Source organism: Haliotis rubra, unplaced genomic scaffold (genome assembly GCF_003918875.1).
Source record: "Haliotis rubra isolate DU_JTF1 unplaced genomic scaffold, ASM391887v1 Scf70, whole genome shotgun sequence".
NCBI classification, from domain to species: Eukaryota; Metazoa; Mollusca; class Gastropoda; order Lepetellida; family Haliotidae; genus Haliotis; species Haliotis rubra.
In genome coordinates this window covers 2,662,195-2,683,246 of record NW_025767413.1, presented here as the reverse complement: position 1 = coordinate 2,683,246, position 21,052 = coordinate 2,662,195, and the positions used below count along the sequence as shown (strand labels likewise).

Genomic DNA, 21,052 nt, shown 5'->3' with positions numbered 1-21,052 from the left:
ATACCAGAGACGCGCCCAACTGTAACACAACACTGAATAAAGAGACACCCTATGTAGACAGCTCGGGTACATTGCGCCTGAATTATGTAGTGTTACCCGGATATAGAATACCGTGTGTTTTGCTTCAATCCGTGACTCGCTACTACGCATTTACAGTCTACAACATGCACCCGAGGATGGCGCTATCGACTATTTGTGGAGTGGTTTTAGTCTCTGCTATATGTAAGTATCCCACTGTCACACACGATATACAAAATGTCATGGTTATGTTGTGGGAGACGTTGCTTTTGTCAACAACGTCCTAGTAATGTCAGTTGAACGGAACATGGACGAGGGTAGACATTCCCCACACAATAGTACAACACACAACCGTGTATTGCACGATAACAAGGTTAACGTACAGTTAGACGGTCCCCTGACCTCCATCTTTCTCCATATATGCTAGTATCTACATATGTATGTACCAGATTCTCCGTTGTATGGCCTGTATTTGTTTATGTTTATGTTTACATATATGTACAGACCTTTTCTTTATTGTAAAATGGCAGACTGGTGACCTTGGCCTAGATTTTCGAAGCTCCCTTAGCGCTAAGACAGTCGTAAGCTAATGTTAATGTATGGCACTTATGACTATCGTAGCGCTAAGAGAGCTTCGAAAATCTAGGCCCTGGTTGTTAAAGCGTATGTTCGTCACGCTGAAGACCCGGGTTCGATTCCTCAGATTGGGTGTAATGTGTGAATCCCATCTCGACTGTCACCGCTGTGATATTGCTAAATGCGTCGCTGAACCATTCTCTCTCAATCACAAATGTGAACCACTTTCCCAAATGTCGTCTCAAATCCCCGTGCATATCTTCTTGTACCGAGATCTGCTTATTGTAGGTTCGAATCCCAAATTCGCACTGATTATCATCCTGGGTCCGTGATCACCATACTTAAGCTCATAGGCTTCACCAAAGAGGTGAATATTTACACACGAACACTAGTCTATTCTTGTATATTCGCACTGTGTGTGACGTGCTAAAAGTGAATCACCAAATCGATCTGTTCTGATACACACCAGCATGTTCTACTCAATATGCCCAGGTCGGATGAATGAAACTGATGAATGTTATCGTGTCCCAGTTACGTGGATCGATGACCAGACACAGTTATCTACAGGTCGACTCGACACAGCGGAACTGTTGTTGAGTACGGTATTACATATATGATAAATAAACAAATTATAAGGAAAAGGTGACACCAAAAGTGTGTCATTCGTGCTTGGATTATATACAAACTAACATTTATCGAAACAAGGAAGACTCTACACATTCGTGATCAATCAATTATTTTTCATATATGTATACACGTTTTCGTTTATTTTGGTTTCAGTGCCAGCTGTAAGCTCAGGTAAATACTAGCATTCTAGTTTTCATGTCTTCATTAGCATCTGAAATGGTGGGGTAGCCTAATGGTTAAAGTGTTGGCTCGTCACGCCGAAAACCCGGGTTCGAATCCCCACATGGGTACAATGTGTGAAGCCAATTTCAGCTGTCCCCCGCCGTGATGTTGCTGGAATATTGCTAAAAGCGGCGTAAAATCAAACTCAGTCAGTCTGAAATGGTAAGAAAATATACACCTTTTTGGATACAAAATCCATTAAGGCATTCAGCGACGTTTCCATACAGATTCTTGGATGATCTGAAATAGGTAGGAAAATATTACTGGATTATTTAGTGCTCACTACAAAAGTTCATATTCTTGTTAATGTCAGTGGATATAGCATCTTGATGGGATCGATATTGACATCGCCAGCAATAGGTTGAATTTTTATAATTTCATTGAAATGTTCCCAGACTAATTGATGATATTCGTGCAGTTATTTCCTGTGGTGACATTGAGGATGTTTGTTTGCAGTACAAACCTCAACCACAACTGGTCCGACGACAACAACATCCAGCGTTTGTGGTACAATCTCCCTCTCGGCATCTGAAACGCCGAAGCTGCTGAGCTCGTCTCACTATCCACTGAATCTCCAGGAGTATGTTCTTCATGTTCTGCATGTTCTTCATTCAATGAACTCTATGTATCAGATCTAGAGAAGGAAAGGAAGCGTAATGAGAACTGTCTTTGAATGAAGTTAGTATATGAATACTAACATAACATACTAACTGAATGCTAATATACATATAGTTATAACCGACTAAATGTCCAAATATTTAGCACAAACGAGTGGTGACCCCGAGTCAGTTGACCCCGATATGATCCTTGGTCTCTGGGTACCTGCTTGTGGTTTTAAAACAAGTGGTATTCCTGTGTACGCCGTACACCATCCTGGGCTTTTCTTTTCGCGAATACCTGCTACCATCACTGAATTTCATTGATCCAGTCCTGCTATGTTGATCGGTGTTTTGCCTTTTACGCCAGTATTATTCATCGATTCAGATAATTGAGGCCGGGTTTTCAATGGCGTTTTATATTAGACATAATCACACAGGCCATAATAAAACGGCAATGCTAGTCAAATCGCTGCTTGTTAAAATGATTATGGCGTGGTAGAATAGGTGAAGAAGAGGTTTAGTAAGTCATCTTTATCATATGTTCACAGGGGATGGATCTGTTCATGGACAATTGAAGCAAAGGAGACTGAAAAAGTCAGAGTAACCGTCCTTGCCTGTGATAAATCAAGCTATGGGGACCAATTGGCGGTATTTGATGGTGAGGTGTAAATCATCTTAATGTTCTTCGAGATGAGCTGAGACTTTCTCCCTCTATTGAAGCTTATAAAAGTTCTTTAAAAGATTCCGTTTTCGAAAATGTTACCAACTCCAATCAAAATCTTCAGCCAATTCATTCCTTTATGCACTGAAAAATGTTTTAATCATTTGTATGCTAGCGCTTTGAGCATACAGTATGTATGGAATTCACTTAAATACACATATTTATTATTTATGATACTATTTGTGCTGAATCAGCTGAAGAAAGCATTTCGCATTTCTTTCGATATGTTATATCAGGAGCTGGCCCTCGTGATTATAGGATGGGAGATGTTTGTGCTGGGAAGAAAAAACTGGAAACGTTTACCAGTATAGGCAGATATATGAGGATTGAGTTCAACACAAGCAACAAGGGGATGTTCGAGCTGCGGTACACCAGTGGGAACTATCATGGTGAGTCAGTTGGTTGGTAGGGTGTTTAACCCCGCGCTCAGCAATATTCCAGCTATATGGCGGCGGTCTGTAAATAATCGAGTCTGGACCAAACAATCCTGTGATTAACACAATGAGCATCGACCTTCTCAATTGGTACACGCCCAAATCAATCAAATCAACTAAATCAGCGAGCTTGACCACCCGATCCCGTTAGCCGCCTCTGAGGACAAACATGGGTTACTGAAGATCAATTCGAACCCCGGATCTTCACAGAGTGCTGCGGGATGAATTCAAAAGCAAAACAGTGGTACAGTTTTCACAAATTAGATCCAACTTATTGCTCTTAAACATTAAATAATTAAACAGTCTGTTTGATTGGCATTTAAGAAGTTGATGGATAATAGAAACGAATAGTCGGTTCTGTGCTGTATTGCTTTACTCTTGCTTGACAACGGTATGAGAAGCTATACCGAAACGTCGCTTCATAAGAAAGAAAGAAGTTGTTAGCTATAAAGTATTATACTTTTCAATTATACAGTCACACACCGTTGTTTGCAATTGTCGAACATACAGTTGTCTCGATGCAGAAGCTTGGTCCCTGTCTATTCCTTCCGTAGTAACTATTTTGTGGTTGTGTGAAACCTGGGTAACTCGAGTAGTATTTACCTAGGTTGCTTTAACATCGACATAACAGTGTTTGTTGTTACACGTGATCAATTGTAAGCATATTCTTTATATTCACAGTGCATCGTCATGAGGAAATATCCGATGATAATTACAGCAGAAGTGTCATATCCCCGCTCAGGCAAACCCGCCGCGAGAATATTAGGTAAAGACTGGTCATAAAGTAACAAGAATATCAAAATGAGGATTTAAAATATAAACAAATATAAACTGTCAAAGGGGTATCGTGTTTGTACATGTCTCATGTGGCTATTATCATAAACCCTTGTTACCACTTTGACCTTTTTCCCCATATATTTGGAGAATCTAAACTTTGTGTATGATTCAAGTGATAATGCCATTTTAACTTTGAATGTATTTACAATCCAGTGATCAATAGCATGAGCATCGACCTTCGCAATTGGGATACGATGACATGTATCAACCAAGTCAGCGAGCCTGACCACTCGATCCCGTTAGTCGCATCTTACGACAGAGAAATTAAATCTAACCCGAATCTTTAGGGATGGTAATATGTTGGTGTGCGCATGTGCGTGTGCGTATGTGTCTCTCTGCATGTAAATGACATTTACGTGTATAATTATACATATATTGCTACACTTTATGGTATGACTATATTTCAGTCTTCTTAATCTCAAACACCTATTTATATGTACTATTTGAACTGCATAACAATGTGTTACTCATTTCAATTTCAGAAATGTTGACTTGTCTTGGAGATTACGTACCACAGCAACGATCATTGATCTCAGTATGAATTTGTCCAGCTTCCAGAACTCTGAGGGATGTGTAACAGACTATATTGAAGTGTTTGATGGTAGGTAATCTTTTTACACATTTTTGCGTGTAGTTCTCATATGTTTTAATAATACATATGTTGCTACATACACATAGGACAGGTGAGGATCCGTGTTAGAATTGATCTTCAGTAACGCATGCTTGTCGTAAGAGGCGACTAGCGGGATCGGGTGGTCAGGCTCGCTGACTTGATTGACACAGGTCATTGTATCTTAAGTGCGTAGATTGATGCTCATGCTGTTGACCACTGGATTGTCTGGTTCAATAGCTGGAGTATTGCTGAGTGCGGTGTAAAACTAAACTCACTCACTCACTCACTCACACAAACATAGAATAATATTGCATTTTTTATGACTGTATATATACTTGACAACTGTTTCTGCCTGATACCCAATGTAGTGTAGTAGTTACACAGAAGGTCCTGGTTCGATCCCAAAGTGGGTATAGATAGTGTCGTTTATGTGTTCCCTGCATTGGATTGTTTGAATAGTCATGTTTAATAACCTATAAACTTTCTCATACTAGTAATAACTATTTTGAGAAACAACGCTGCCAAGCAATTCAGTCTTGTATAATGATGCAAAGATACATGATATAAGCAGGGTTGTTTTATATGCCCTAGGTTACCATGTTTCCGATCCGTCTCTTGGAAAGTGGTGCCGAGGTGAAGATGTCTCTGTATCCAGCTCTGGGAAGTACCTGTACGTCAAGTTTCACTCTGATGTCAATTCTCCTGGGTCTACATTTGAGATAGCATACGGCTTTCTCTTCGTATGTGGTAAGTGCATTGTATCATACCGTTTCACAACATGCTTAAAGATTCAAAATGGTATCATTGCATTATTTTAGTAACATAATGATATTTTCTTTGTTTATATCTACACACTGCACTGCTATTTTTTGTTTTGTGTCGTGTGGTGATTCTCTTGTGTTTTGGGCATGTACGTTAAGATTTCATATGCAACTCTTTTTATTGTCAGAAAATCGGGATTTAAGGCATTTTGATGTCTACCGAAAACAATGATGCGCTTAATGTTTTTTTATAATATAATATAATTATGCTAAATGTAAAAAAATAAAGAGCCAAAAACGTTCCATCACAGAGGACGCTTTAAGTGTATGGTCTCGTTATCCAAAAGATAATTGGTCCCAAAAAAGGTGCAGTTCAGCCACGCAGAAATGTTGTAAAATTCCATTGATTTCCTGAATAGGATTCACTGTCATTGTGTAAAGTGAAATTTGCTTTGTCTTGTAATGGAATGTTAACGTGAAGGGAAGTTTAGGATACATGTATAAACAGATGCACGTTGTTTTCAGCCTTTCCCGTCATGGTCAACCGTCACCCGATGATGTTTGGGGTTATCGCCGGTGTTCTGACACTGGCTGTCCTCATCCTTGTCTGTGTGTGCGTTCTTCGTAGCCGGAAGAGACGCCGAAGTCAGGCTTCAGCTGAAAAGGGCAACGCGAAAGGCAGTGACAAAGCCTCCGAGTTGAAAGGGCCATGTGTTTCAGCAGGTTCACCTGGGCTGCCACCATCCTACGACCACGCCGTTGCCTCCGGTCCTCCAACTTACCAAAGCCTGGGGCTTAATCCCGATGACAAGGTTGTCGTATAAGTCGATAAGTTACAACATCTGGGTTCCAATCAACAAGGCGTTCGTTACGTTACGACCTATCGTAACTCCTTACTATATCACCGGCTTAAGACTGGCGTAGTGCTACGAACGCTTAAGTACACCCTTGTACAAACCTGATAGGAAAGCCCGAAAGACAGGTATGAACCCAGATGAAATATTGTGGCAAAACCCTTCGCCTCATGAAATATTTTTCAACTTTATGTAAAATATTTTTCACCCGACTATTAATATATTTTTTCCTTGTATTTAGATGATGGTTATTTGGTTCCATTTGTTTAAATGTATCTTTCCCTCAAGATTTGATAACATTGAGAAACATGTTTTCCTTATTGGCTGTAACCAGTATATGTAAATATTGCTTGCTAGTACCCTGAATAACGACCTTGAAAATGATATTATTATTATGTCAACTTGACTTGATAATTAAAAGAGTTTCAATGACACATCTTTATGGTTAGAGAATCATTCACCAGAAAAGAGATTTACTATCACTTTCGAAATGTTTTTGTTTCGTTTTCTGTTGGTGCTCTTTCCCTGTTTGATTCCAATGTTTGTATATATTACCGAAGCACTCATACATTGTATTGCTGTTTTTGGTTTTACTTATTTATTTTATAGAACTAAACCTCTTTGATAAAACATATTTGCTGAACATATATTCTAATGTAATTATTACCAGCTGTTCACCTTGTATTTCCAATTATATTTCTGAATAGGGTTTATTAATAGGCGCCACGCGTGAACATATCAACTTTGTCAGACCACTCGCTGAAATATACATGTTATTTGACAACATTAACAAAATATCCTCTATATAATCACAACTGGCAATTATTTTATTGAATATGCAAATAGAAAAAAAACAACTTTCAGCTACATTAAATGCCAAAGCAGATACTTAAGAATTGAATGTCACTTTGTGTGTTTGCACTGAAAAATGAACGATGTCAAAGCGTTGTTCAAACTCTCGTGTGAACTCGCTCGTTCACACGAGTTTGAACAACGCTTTGACATCGATCATTTTTCAGTGCAAACACACAAAGTGACATTCAATTCTTATAATTTCGCACTTTGATGTTTACACAAACGCTCTCTAAGTTGGTATCACCAAATGCAGCACGATCATTGGGGCTCCTTGAAACCGTAGCGGAAATTTGAAAAATAGGTCGCACTGGCTGGGACTTGTAGTGGGACGCGTTGTCGGTCAGATTTTGCAAAACTGTGCTTAGTTGGCGCTTTTTGTTACGTACAAAAACAAGTAAGTGATATGCATAAATTAAAAGGAGTGTGAATGCAAATGATTTATTTTGTTGACGTCAAGCTGGACAGCGAGTATCCTGGGGAAAACCCGGAAAGTAGTTCCGGCAAAAGTTCACATGACCCAGATCGGCTCGGAAACGTTCACACACGTATGAACGATTTGAAGGGTTCAAGGGAAATGAACCTTGAAGTTTAGATCACATGACCGCTCTCTCAACCAACCACCGTTCGGGAATCTGTGTAAACTTCAAAGCACGAAATTATTCAAAATTGACTTCAAAATATTTACAAATTGAACATACGTGTAACCTGGCTGTCATAAATGAATTCGCTGAAGAAATATGAATGACCAAAAAAAATAGTCAGACTAAAATATCCCCAAGGATGTGAAATATACTCAAGCCAATAATGGTTGTCACCCCCTTCAAATTTTTTTATTGGAGAGGGTGTGTGGGGTAGGGTTGTGGGGTGAGTCGGTGGTTGGGGTGGGGAAGGGGATGACAACCATTAATGGCATGAGTATATAAGCCCAATGTTAAAGATTAAAGTTGATTAGTTGCAAAAAGATATAATATTATTTCCTTGTCGACGTAATATAATATGAGATATTAGCGATGTGCGGAGTGAAAGTGTCTTATATGCAATGATTGTGTTCTCTACTACAAACAAATATTATAACTGTTTATACTTATGTTGTAGACCGCACAGTTCATGATATATGAAGTCATACACACTACCGTTGACACTATTGTGACGGATATGTCAACCCGTCATGTGTATTTCTTACTAGAATACACGGGTTTTGCTCGGTTAAGTATGTTACTTGTCCGTTTTTTATGATGAAAAGGGAGGAAACTCCAGTTTTGTTGTGAATTGTGAGTTTGGCGCCATGTAACACTCACTGCGAATAAAGAAGAATGTTTAACTCCCCAAAACGGGTTGAGGTTTATGTGTTCACAAGTAAGACAGCAACACAGCTGTCACATATATGGTGGAGATGCCAACGATCCCGATCGATTAAGTATGAAGGACGTTGATTCACTCTGTTTACGTGAGTAAACCCTCCTTGCCTTGTACATCTTTGATTGCCGCCATTTTCCCGACCATGCCGCCCAAGAAATCCAAACATCAAGAAATTAGCGATGAAGATTTTGAAACATGTAAAACCACTAAGCCCTTTTCTGGTGTAGGCAATTTGAAGCCGCATTGTTTTACCGGGGATGTGTCAGAAGACCCTGAACTATGGTTGGAAAAATTCGACGCATGGCGCCAACTGTCCCGCTTATCTGACACTGATACACCAAATGTTTTTCGTCTCATGCTGGACGGGAGGGCAGTTCAGTGGTTCAAAACCCTGTCGGAGGAGGACAGGAAAAATAGAAAAACTCTTTACCATCGGTTTATAACAAACTTCAAGAGTTCTCAACAACCTTGGTTGATTGAAAAACAATTATTTGAAAGAGTAATGGGTGAGTGTGAACCACTTGAGGACTATATTAATGCCATTGAAACCAAATGCAGCACATTGTCTAAACCGGACGATGAAAAAATGCGAATCTTTGTGAGAGGCCTCTTGCCTCATTTACGAACATTTGTAATTCAACAACAACCCACAACATGTCAAGCAGCCATCCAATCGGCTCGAATAGCAGCTGAATCAATCGCTTATGGGGGAAACAGCACCCCACAGGACCAAAGCTCATTTAAACTTAAAAAGTTGGAGGACCAGGTGAACAAGCAGGACCAAACTTTAACAACCATGCTGGACCTTATCATGTCCTTGAAGGGCAAACCCCAAGAACAGTGCCCTGTGAACATGGTGAATACCGTGACCTCATCCACAGTTACGTGTCAACTGTGTCTCGAACCTGGTCACACAGCGAGAAATTGCCCCAAGTACATGAAAAAACCAATGGCGAAAGTAGTTTGTCGACGTTGCCAACAGAATGGTCATTTCGCAAGTCAATGCACTTCTAATCAGGAAAACTAACAAAGTCCACCCAGAACGATGGGGCTCTAGGTGGACTCGGTGAAAACAATGATACCATTAGGCTATCAACGACTTCTTTACCTGTCTTAAAGAACTTTGTCCCAATTTCCATAGGTCAGAACAAACATTATGCCCTCCTTGACACTGGTGCAGATTTTTGTGTAGCAAAATATGAAACCATTGCCAACAAATTATTTCATTTTGCACCAATTCAGAAATCTGACAAAACATATATAATTACTGCAAGTGATGAAAAGGTAGAAATTCAAGGGACTGTTACTTTGCAGGTGAGATTTGGCCAGACACCATTAAATGTAAAGTTTTACCTTGTTCCAGGTTTGAACACAGAATTTATTTTAGGTCTGAACTTTCTGTCAAGTCACAACGCACTGCTTGATTTTAGCAACAATACACTGTCTATAGACCCTAGGAGACAGACTGTTGCAGCAGAAAATGTAACTATCCCTCCACGTTCAGAGATAGTTATTCTTGCGAAGCTTAAAGGCAACCCTCTTCCCAACACTGTGTTAGGCATTAGTGAGACTGGAAATTGTGCTTATGCTGAAGGTGTTTTATGTGCCAAGGTGTTATGTCATGTACATGATAATCATGTATATCAGCGCCTAGTGAACTTGTCTGATGAACCAGTCGGAATTTCAAAGGGAACTTATATAGGAATGTTTGTGTGTCTCAGCAAGGATGACAGTTTGTACTACCTTGGAGAAGAAGGTGTGGATGAACAAACGTTTAGTGTAAACAGAGTTGCGAATGAAACTAAACCCATCTCTCATCATGATAAAGGTTCAGATAAAGCTTCTCAGTTCGTCAATCTTCCTCCAGACAACAGTGAGATAACCGAACATCAACGACAGGACCTCACATCATTGATTGATGAATACTCAGATGTGTTTGCTCTTCATGGTAAAGTTGGATCATGTGACATTATTACCCATAAAATTAGAGTGAAGCAGGAGCAAGCTCCAATTAGATCACGATCATACAGATTAGGCCCTCAACAAAAAGCTGCACTTGAAACATGCATCAATTATTGAGGATTCAGTGAGTCCTTGGGCAAGTCCATGTTTTCTTGTGACAAAGAAACAGAAGAACCAACACAGATTCGTGTCGACTACAGGAATTTGAACTCCGTCACAGAGCTCCTAGCCCATCCTTTGCCAACCACTGATGAGTGCCTTGAAAGTCTTGGTCATGCACAACCCAAGTTCTTTACCACCTTAGACTTACAAAGTGGGTTTTACCAGCTCATGATCGACCCTGAGTCGAAAGAGTATACTGCCTTTAAATGTCATCTTGCACTATTCCAGTTTCGAAGGCTTCCTATGGGGCTCAAGAACTCTCCTGCCTTATTTCAGAGAGTGATGGAAACAGTATTGAAAGGCTTGACATGGAAATCATGCCTTATCTATTTAGATGACGTCATCATCTACTCAAAGGACTTTGCTCAACACATGACTCATATCAGAAAGGTTTTAGAAAGATAGCGGACTGCAAACCTGAAACTGTCTCCATCAAAATGCTTCTTTGGTCATAATAAAATACAGTATCTTGGCCATATCGTCACTCCACAAGGCATCGCTCCAGACCCTGACAAGCTCTCTGCTATTCGTGAATACCCTCAGCCAACTACCTTGAAAGATCTTCGGGCATTCTTAGGTCTCAGCGGTTACTACAGAAAATTCATTGGTGATTATGCAAAACTTGCTCATCCTTTGAACCAGTTGACTAAGAAAGATACACCATTCACCTGGACTACAGAGTGTCAAACATCATTTGAAAGTCTCAAGCAGAACCTCATGAGAGCACCTGTAATTGCATATCCAAACTACAATGCCCCCTTTGTATTATACACAGATGCCAGTTCCTTTTCCGTTGGATCAGTTCTGTGTCAAGAACAGCAAGGAGTGGAAAGAGTCATTGCATATGCGGGCAGGTCTATGAACAAACCTGAGCGAAACTACACTATCACAGAAAAGGAATGTTTAGCCGTTATTTTCGCGGTAAAGCATTTTGATTATCTGCTTCGACATGCTCAATTCACAGTGGTAGTTGACCATTCAGCGTTAAAGTGGTTGTTGTCTGTGAAAGAACCAACCGGTCGCATTGCGCGATGGGTAACATACCTTATGTCTTACGATATGACTGTTGTTGTGCGACCAGGAGTAATGCATGGCAACGCTGACGCCATCTCAAGACGAACATATTCAGATGCCGGAGAATCCCTGGAGAATGAGGAAGATGATCACTCTATCCTTACCTGTGACGTTCCAGATAACACACCAGGCTCACCCATGATTCAACAACAATCATTGCAGGAAATCAAACAAGCTGCATCAAATGAGGTACATGTCAATGTACTGGAAGCACGACAGGAAAACCCTGAACGTCTTGTGAAAGGAATTCCTGAAGTAGCGACAACTGGATATACTAACTCTGCAGACACAGTGTGTTCAGAAGTGTCAGACATTACACTCAACAGACTGAGAGTGGAACAGTGCAAAGATCCACAATATCAAGACATGATCAAATATCTGACAGATGGTGATCTTCCTGATAATGAGAAAAAGAGACAAGATATTTTCAATACCTCCAGGTTTTATTTCCTACACAATGATATCCTGTTCCATGTGTGGATACGTGAGAATCGAAAAAGGAAAGATAGCATGGCCTGTATTCAGCTTGCCATCCCAGCTTCAATGAAGTCACAGATACTTAAAGAAACCCATGATGATCCCCTTGCTGGTGGTCATTTCGGAATCGATCGAACAATCAATAAGGCCAGGTTGAAATACTTTTGGCCTCACATGTGTGCAGATATTATGAAATGGGTGACTTCATGTGATGTTTGTAATCAACGTAAACGACCATCACAACCAGTGCGAGCTCAGATTACACCCATAACTGCATCTGCTCCCTTCGAGAGAGTTAGCACAGACTTCCTTGGACCTCTACCACTGAACAAACAAACTGGAAACAAATACCTATTAGTGTTTGTAGATTACTTCACCAAATTTGTCGAACTTTTCCCTGTTTCTGACATGAAAGCAGTGACTGTGGCAAATAAGTTGGTGTACAACATCATATGTAGACATGGTGCTCCGAAATATCTACATAGTGACCGTGGCTCAAACTTTCTCGCTGAAGTTGTGAAAGAAACCTGTAAGTTGATGTCAGTGAAAAAGACTCAAACTACAAGCTACCACCCGAGATGTAATGGGCAAAGTGAAAGGTTCATGTCTACAGTACAAGCTTCACTTTCAAAATACTGTGACACAATGCATGATGAGTGGGATTTGCATGTACCTTTCATACAGTTTGCCTACAACACTACTCCATCACTTGACACAACAAATTATTCTCCCTACTTCCTTGTTCACGGACGCCATCCTCGATTCCCCAGTGATACAACACTCGATCTTGGCCCCGGCTGCTCTCTTGCAACTGCAGACTATGTATCGCAGTTAGTAAGCGGTTTAGAACAGGCAAGGACATTCGCTGAAGATCTTCTAAAGGAAAGAAAGAAGGTCATGTGTGACAAATTTGCAAGTAAGGTAAACTTACCAGATTTCAAGGTTGGTGACACTGTGTTCGTGTACCAACCAGTGATTGTCACAGGTCAAACAAGAAAACTGGCCAGGCCTTGGTCTGGTCCCTACTATATCATAGAAAAACTTTCAGACATTCATGTTCGCGTACGTCGCAAATGTGATGGGAAACTTATCAGAAATAGACTACATGTGGAGCGACTGAAGAATCAACGACGACGATGAACCTGACCATGAACCTCCTGGTAACTCAGACCAGTTACCACCTGCTATCTTGTCTGGTGGCGAGATTCCGCCCCATGATCTCCACCCTGACAAAGATAGTCAAACTGTGTGTGACGCTCCACAAACAACCAAGAGTGCCCAGGACACTTCAGACAATCCAAAGTACTATGAGATAGAAAAAATCATCTCCAAGAAATATCAACATGGACAATGGTATTATCGCGTCAAATGGTTATCATTTGACCAATCCTACAACTCTTGGATTTCATATAGTGATCTTTCTCCTGATTGTCAGAAAATGGTGGATTCCATACATTCTCAGTTGAGAACAGATAAAAGAAGCCAGCGTAAACAGTAATGCTGGACTCTGAACTAAATAATCATTTGTGAAGTTGTTTCAGTGATGTGAACAAACATGTGTATGAAGTGGCGAATTAATCATTAACTGTTAACCCGAGAAACCATTTGTAGTGTTACTTTAGTAGTTCATTCAAAATTACTAGTGTTAGTTCAATTATTGTGTTATCTTATTCAATTGTTGTTGTTTATCATGCTAGTTCAAATGTTGTCATTGCAACATTAGTTTGCAAGAAAATACTGAAGTGTGAATTTAAAGGTATATTCATGTTTTAATAATTCTCGTGTTGAAAAGGAACAGAAAAAAGAATTATAAACACATGAATAATGATGAATTAGTTTTCCCTACCCGAAACACAAAGCTAATGAATGGTATTGAATATGTGAAATCTTTTTTCTCAAAAGTCTATGACTTTAAGACGAATATGATGGTACAATCAAATACCAAAATCAGCGTTGTATTTTGTTTTCTTGGACCACAGGGACTAACCATGAACATATTGAAACCTTGTGAAAAACTGCAGTTGTGAACAATTTTAGTGAATATTTTTCATGTTATACTCTGTTAGTCACCTATGCATCTATCATGATTCTGGTAACTTATACAGTGTATGTTCTACATTTTGGTATATTATGTGTCTAGTCAATTTGATTCCTTTGAAACGAAACACTCAGGATTCTAGTACATGGTATTACTCCTTTTAATAGTATTATTATTCAGTATTATTATTATTATTATTCAATATTCAGTATTAATCACTTTGACTTTGCATTTTATGCATACTTGCGGTTTTACTTCAAACATGTAGTTTAGTTTATTACATATATCACATATTCTTCGTAAAGGAAATTTCCTAAATAAATTGCATTCAGTTAAATATTTCAAAACATTTCATCGGTAATTCAGCATGTTTGATCCTTTAAGCTTTTATGTATCCTACTTATCTCACATTGGTGCCAGGACCCTGCACTGTTGTTAGATTGGTATCATACTTACCATTAATTATCAAAATTTTGTAACTCACCAAACCTTTCTTTAGGGGAGGGTGATGTGAAGGATATGTCAACCCGTCATGTGTATTTCTTACTAGAATACACGGGTTTTGCTCGGTTAAGTATGTTACTTGTCCGTTTTTATGATGATAAGGGAGAAAACTCCAGTTGGTTGTGAACTATGAGCTTGGCGCCATGTAACACTCACTGCGAATAAAGAAGAATGTTTAACTCCCCAAAACGGGTTGAGGTTTATGTGTTCACAAGTAAGACAGCAACACAGCTGTCACAGTGAGCAATCAAGTTTCTAAGTGAAGTCACTGTCTCAAAGGATACCGCATCTTCAACCGAATAGACCAGTACAAATGCATCAGCGTTGACGATGGCCAGCTCTCGTAAATAAGAGAAACAATACCCTCCAGGTGTGTCGAAAATGTCAAGGACGACGTGTCGGCCATCTATGTCCATATCTTTGGTATAACGTTCTTGCACAGTTGGCCAGTAGTATTTCGGAGAGGTACCATTGATGAATTTGTTGATGATGACACTCTTGCCTACACAAGAAGCTCCCATCACAGCGAGTTTGAAAGAGCTGTCTGTCACCGGATTTTACGAAGAAAAAGTGGAAGACCCGCCTAAATATATAGGACGTGTAAATGGCGGCATCTTGAGAGGTAGCACAACCTAGCTTATGTGCTGAGAGTTAAATGTGCTATCTGGACAGCAAATGAACAACTTTGAGATCAACGTCTGTGTGAGTTCTGGCCATGCACTGACATCTTTCCTAACGTAACGAGGTTATCAAAGATATAAGCTGTACTTTGTCCCCGACACCTGAGTCAACAGTTACGTTTGCTGTGCACTTCTATTGACAGAAAAAACACAAATAAGTAATATGTTAAACTATTTAGAGTGCACCTTTCGCCTATAGAGGTATCTCTTCATCGCATGGCATCTGGCTAACACGTGTTAGCCGTGGACGTATGTATTTATGTTTTGCCGTAGTAAATTATCAGTGTTCAACAAAATGTACAAATGTGTTACTGGTGTAGAGAATGTGTTACTGGGAATTGGAAAATGACGTTAAATGTTAATATTCATTATGCATGCACGTTTAACGGGAAGGAATAGTTCAACATGCACACACACACACACACACACACACACACACACACACACACACACACACACACACACACACACCGCACCATTAATAGCGCATGTTTGATAAACATTTATGATAAATCTATCATGACCTGATTTGAAGATCACCGTAACTAAATTAGGAAGGCAGAGTGATTTATGTATGTGTACAAACCTGGTGTGGGGTTGATCACTGGACACATCTAAGGATCACCTCTATTATCAGCATTGTAACTCAACAGGCATTGTATGTTGGAATATTCACCACAAATAGCGGTAGCACGAAGGTAATTGTCTTTTAGTAACACATCGCGTTGACAAGCTTTCAAAAACCCATTGTTTGCTTTTGCTGTTTGAATAATTATGTTAAAACAAGACATTTAACTGTAGATGGTTACATACAATTTCTTGTCTGGTACTGTGTTGGCAAAAGAATCACGTGCCTTTCATGACGTAATGACGTCTAGGTGTACAGCAGTTTGACATGGAAAGAAATGTGAAGCTTTCTTTTTGACCCCGAACGTAGCGAGACGATATCAAAATATCAGGTTGGTCTCGACAGGATGACGGCTGATAACATCTTGGTCCACACCGTCACAGTCTAAAGTAGTTTCAGTTGTATTTTACTTCATCGTGACAAAGGTACTTTTTGCCTGTTTTCCAGTATGTATTTACTTACAAGGGTTTCACGATAGCCGCCAACCAATAATCGTACATGCTATGAATCATCGTATACCGTTGATTTCCGATCTGACCTACAAATCAACTCTCATCAGTATGAAGACATTGCCCAACCCGGTTGTCTTGAGAAGTAGGGTTTTTTTTAAATAATACTGTTATTTATGGGTTTCTGAAGGGAGTTCTGAGGAGTGGTATTTTCACCTGCATTAGTGCGTAGATAATTTGAAACTTAGGTTTGAAAGATGGTCTTGATTTGTTAATGACGAGTTACGCTTTTATAATGCATAGTTACAGTACGTTTATTATTTTGACACAAATGTCACATTTCACTAATAAGATGAAACTGTTAATGTAAACGTCATGTAATTTATATTTAGAAATATGGTATTGTGACGCTTAATTGATCATACTCTTCGTCTACTCAGTGAAGATATATTATTACGTTTGTATCGGAAAAGTTTCATTGTATAGTGATGGAATGCTAACATATGAAGACTGGAACCTGTTTTCACCTCCAGGTGAACGTAATGTGTACACAATTTTTATAGTGCTACACAATATTTTGTGCATGGGTGAACGCTATTGTACGAAGCATACAACCAAGTCAATATACAACTTTATATACTTCATTACATGCGTGACTGAACGGTACATTTAACATTATGTCAAAGACATTTCAAATTTAATCCGAATCGAATCCATCTTACTCTTGGTCTACTCAATGAAGATATATCGCTTACGTTTGTATGGGAAAAGTTTCATTATATAGTGATAGAATCCTAGCACTATGTATAATGAGGTTGAAACCCGTGTTCACCTCCAGGTGAAAGTAACATGTATGTGATTGTTATAGTGGTACATATTATTTTGTGTATGAGGGAACGTTATTTTACGAAACATACAACCTGATCATAATATGTATCCAGTCATGTTTGAACAATATTCAATTTTACACTTTTCAAAAGAATATTGGACTCATGTAGCTGCGGCCAAAACAATACAAATATACTATTTCTTCCAAAACGACAGCTTCAGCGGTAAAACGCGGCAATTTTAACTTTCCCCCTAGTTTTTAGAAGCGTTTGAAGAAATATTCGTCAAAGCGTTACCATAAACACATGCGCAGCAAAATACACGTGCATGCGGTATCGATTACTATAAAAAGGCAAACGTTGTGTTTAATTTTGGCATTCGTTTTTGCCTGGAAAAGAGGAAATCGTCATGCCACGACTGAGTCGAAAGATCGCCATAGGTTGCCTTGAAGCTGGGGAGTCACAGTCTGCAGTTGCCCGACATGGGGATCGTTTCCTGCAGACCAATTCCGCCCAAAGTTACCACCCAAGCCCAAGAACGCTACATTCGGGCTGCTCACGTGCGTCTGCGTCTTGCTACAAGTGTAGAGACTGCACAGTGCATCCCTGGTTTGAGAAGAATTTGCAACCAGTTGTCGACCCTGTTTTGAGAGACTTCCATAGGCGCAATCACTTGCGGTGGTGTCGTGTAGTCCGGAACTGGAATCTTGGAAACTGGAGGCGAGTCTGGTTAAGTGATGAATCACGATTTCTTCAGCAGCGTGGTTACCGTCGGAGAAATGAATCTTTGCTCCTAATTGCATTCGACAGGTCGACAAATTCGGCGGAGTCGGTGTCATGGTGTGGGGTGCAATATCAAGCACATAAAGATCTCAATTAGTGGTAGTTCAGAGGAATTTGACAGCAAATCAACGAAGTCCTTGCACGTCACATGCTTCCGATTATGGACCGACATGGGGAGTCGTTCCAGCATGACAAAGCTACTTCACATACAGCACGCGTCACGGTATGCTACCTTGCCAATTCTAACATCAGTGTTTTGCTATGGCCTTCCCGACCACCAAATCAAGAACACCTATGGGATGAAACACGCGCCAAAACACGCCTCAGACACTTCCACATCTGGCCATCGTTTGCAGGAAGAGTGGGAAAGACTTATCAAGTCTGTGCTGAGACGTTGCCGAGCAATAATTGCTGCCAATGGTGGCAATACAAAGTACTGACTTTGACGCCATCTTGTGGACTCGAGTAAACAAGGCAACACCTGTTGTGTTGGCAAACTCTTTGTCTATATACATGTGGATTTTTCACCGTTTTACCATTGAAATTACATGAAATAATTGCTCTTAAACTAACGCAATACATTTTGTTTATAAAATGGCATATGGGTTTCTTCTTCTTTTTTTTGAAGAGTGTATATACTTTATTAGATGCGTGACTTAAAGTCTTCATCTTACTATTTGTAAAATTCGTTGTTTATACCACAGCCAGAGACAACTACATGCGGCATGTGAGTTGTAGACATTGTTCCAGTCACACCTGTGGTTGATAGCATGAACACGGCAGTGCGGTGGCATCCGTTTAATATCAAGTCAAGAAGTATTTTTGAACTGCATAGAACGTCTTTATTACATTTCACGAATGTAATTACATCAGTATCAATCATTGTACTAGTCCAAGTACGTTAACGAATAAGTACCTATTAAAATTTTAATGCTTTTTAAAGATCTTCAGTTATTTTTGGATTCAATTATTAATTGTGTTGGGACATTTGCAAAACAAACGCACTAATTAAATCTGTTTATATTGTAATTTCAAGCGCAGGCATAAACATATGTTCGTACTCCAGTCCGGTCCGTTTCGTTCCAACTTGGGTCAACTTTTCGCGGATATTCTGGCAGAGGAATAGGGGTGAGAGGTCCTTTTTCGGAAATATATTTTCCACCAAATTAATAGAAGTAGACAATGTATCAAATATTACCAAACGTGTTTTATGTTCTGAAAAAATGGTTTTGGGTTAAAACATTGTTTGGTCTGTGGACTTCTTGAAGTTAATATACCTGTTGCATGCAAAAGAAACAAGCCTCCTGGAATATCACAAGGTCACACCTTAGATCTCAGAGTCCATCTTTGCACCGCGACAAAGGTTGTCGTACGTCTCTGACTTTCCCTTGACGTTGCCCTTGACATTGCTGATGTTTAGCGGCTGATACCGAGGGAGGTCCTGGTAGATGTTGACCTCAGGTCTGTCGTAGATGTGAGGTAGGACATACACGTTGTCAGGGGCTGAGGCGTCCTTGTCGTCGTTACAATGGTTGTCGTAGGTGGCTGATCTGTCTTCGACGTTACCGTTGGGAAACGTGGGATCACGTTGTTGACAGAGAGTTATGTACTCAGTTTGCTGGAACACGGGGTGATTATTGGTATCGGGGGTGTCACGGTCTTCTATTACTGCCTTGTCATTCCCTGGTGACTTAGCCGGCCCGTAAAAAGCATTTGAGAAGGATGGCTTTGTTACCGAAATTGCAGAACTACCGGCTTCACTGTGACGGGTGATTTGTGGGTTCTGGTAAGGAGACATTTTCTTTCTACGATAGATTCTCCACCCAATTAGAGCACCTGCTACGGACAAAACCAACAACACAACACCGAAGACCGAACCTACAATAGTCCCAGTTTGGCTGGAAGTTGATGCTGTCTGTGAAGCTGAAACAAGAGATACCACAAAATAATACAATTATTATGATTTACAAAGTAATTTTAGCTCCCTTTTTAAGGAATATGCTATCATTTTTTTGGTTGAAAACTAGATTTTACTGCAAAAGACGGACGAGATTTTCCACGTGTTTGTTTACTTGTTATGTTTGGCAGTTTTAGTTGTACCCAGTGTTACCTCACAACCCCTCTTATGATTGCTTGTCAGCAACCCATGCTTGTCGTAAGAGACGACCAACGGGATCGGGTTGTCAGGCTCGCTGACTTGGTTGACACATGTCATCGGTTCCCAGTTGCATAGATCGCTGTTCATGCTGTTGATAACTGGATTGTCTGGTCCAGACTCGATTATTTACAGACCGCCACCATATTGCTGAGTACGGCGTAAAACTAAACTCACTCACTCACTCACTATGATTGCTTGTGAGTCAGACACGTCAGTTTATGTCAGCGTGAACTCAAATAGTCACAGTGGTACATTAGTTTTGGTGTTGAAGGACCCACGCTGTCTATACCTGGAGTCCACGGCCACCTTGTTGTTGTGTCATGAGACCATGTATCTGGATATCTGTACTTCAGAGAGAAGATCGTGTTGCTTCCACTGGGGAGGTTGGTAGCGTTGAAGCGTAGAGCCAGGCACGATGCTGTACGGAACGTGTTCTTCCTACCATAACACCAAGATCCTAAGTATCTGTAGTTGTTGCGAGGTTCACCTTTAGTTTGAAATGGAACGTTTATGTGGTATAATGATTACGCAAAAAAAACACACAAGCAAACCCGAAAATATACCAATGATATCAAGTCGCTGTGTTGTTTTTGAAATTTCAAGTTAGTGTCCCTAGTAATTGGACGAATACAGTTATTAGGCAAATCGTGGTTTAGTTATCATACGAATAACAGTAACTATAGTCTGTTTGCAGTGAAAAACGTACCGATGAAATTCACTTTATACAAAAAAGTAAATCAAATAAAGTGAAATTAAGATTGCGAATCCTCATAACTTTACCTTGCCAATTGAACATTAAAATCTCAGAATTGTATTCAACTTACGATTAAAATT

General features: G+C 39.9%; 1 protein-coding gene across 3 annotated transcripts in view; it reads left to right on the top strand.

Moving 5' to 3' along the window:
- Nucleotides 1–6,890, top strand: part of LOC124258784 (bone morphogenetic protein 1-like) — an 88,343-nt gene extending 81,453 nt beyond the window's left edge. Inside the window, exons 1-9 of one of the 3 annotated variants that reach the window (XM_046692877.1) lie at nucleotides 51–222; nucleotides 1,375–1,392; nucleotides 1,900–2,023; nucleotides 2,591–2,700; nucleotides 3,000–3,152; nucleotides 3,879–3,963; nucleotides 4,517–4,635; nucleotides 5,239–5,394; nucleotides 5,934–6,890. In XM_046692877.1, coding sequence (XP_046548833.1) covers nucleotides 165–222; nucleotides 1,375–1,392; nucleotides 1,900–2,023; nucleotides 2,591–2,700; nucleotides 3,000–3,152; nucleotides 3,879–3,963; nucleotides 4,517–4,635; nucleotides 5,239–5,394; nucleotides 5,934–6,232 — 1,122 coding nt within the window. In that variant the 5' untranslated portion in view covers nucleotides 51–164 and the 3' untranslated portion in view covers nucleotides 6,233–6,890. Of the gene's footprint in view, nucleotides 1–46; nucleotides 223–1,374; nucleotides 1,393–1,899; nucleotides 2,024–2,590; nucleotides 2,701–2,999; nucleotides 3,153–3,878; nucleotides 3,964–4,516; nucleotides 4,636–5,238; nucleotides 5,395–5,933 lie in introns of those variants that run through there. The other 2 variants (XM_046692878.1, XM_046692876.1) reach the window with 2 other exon arrangements.
- The last annotated feature ends 14,162 nt before the right edge of the window (nucleotides 6,891–21,052 follow it).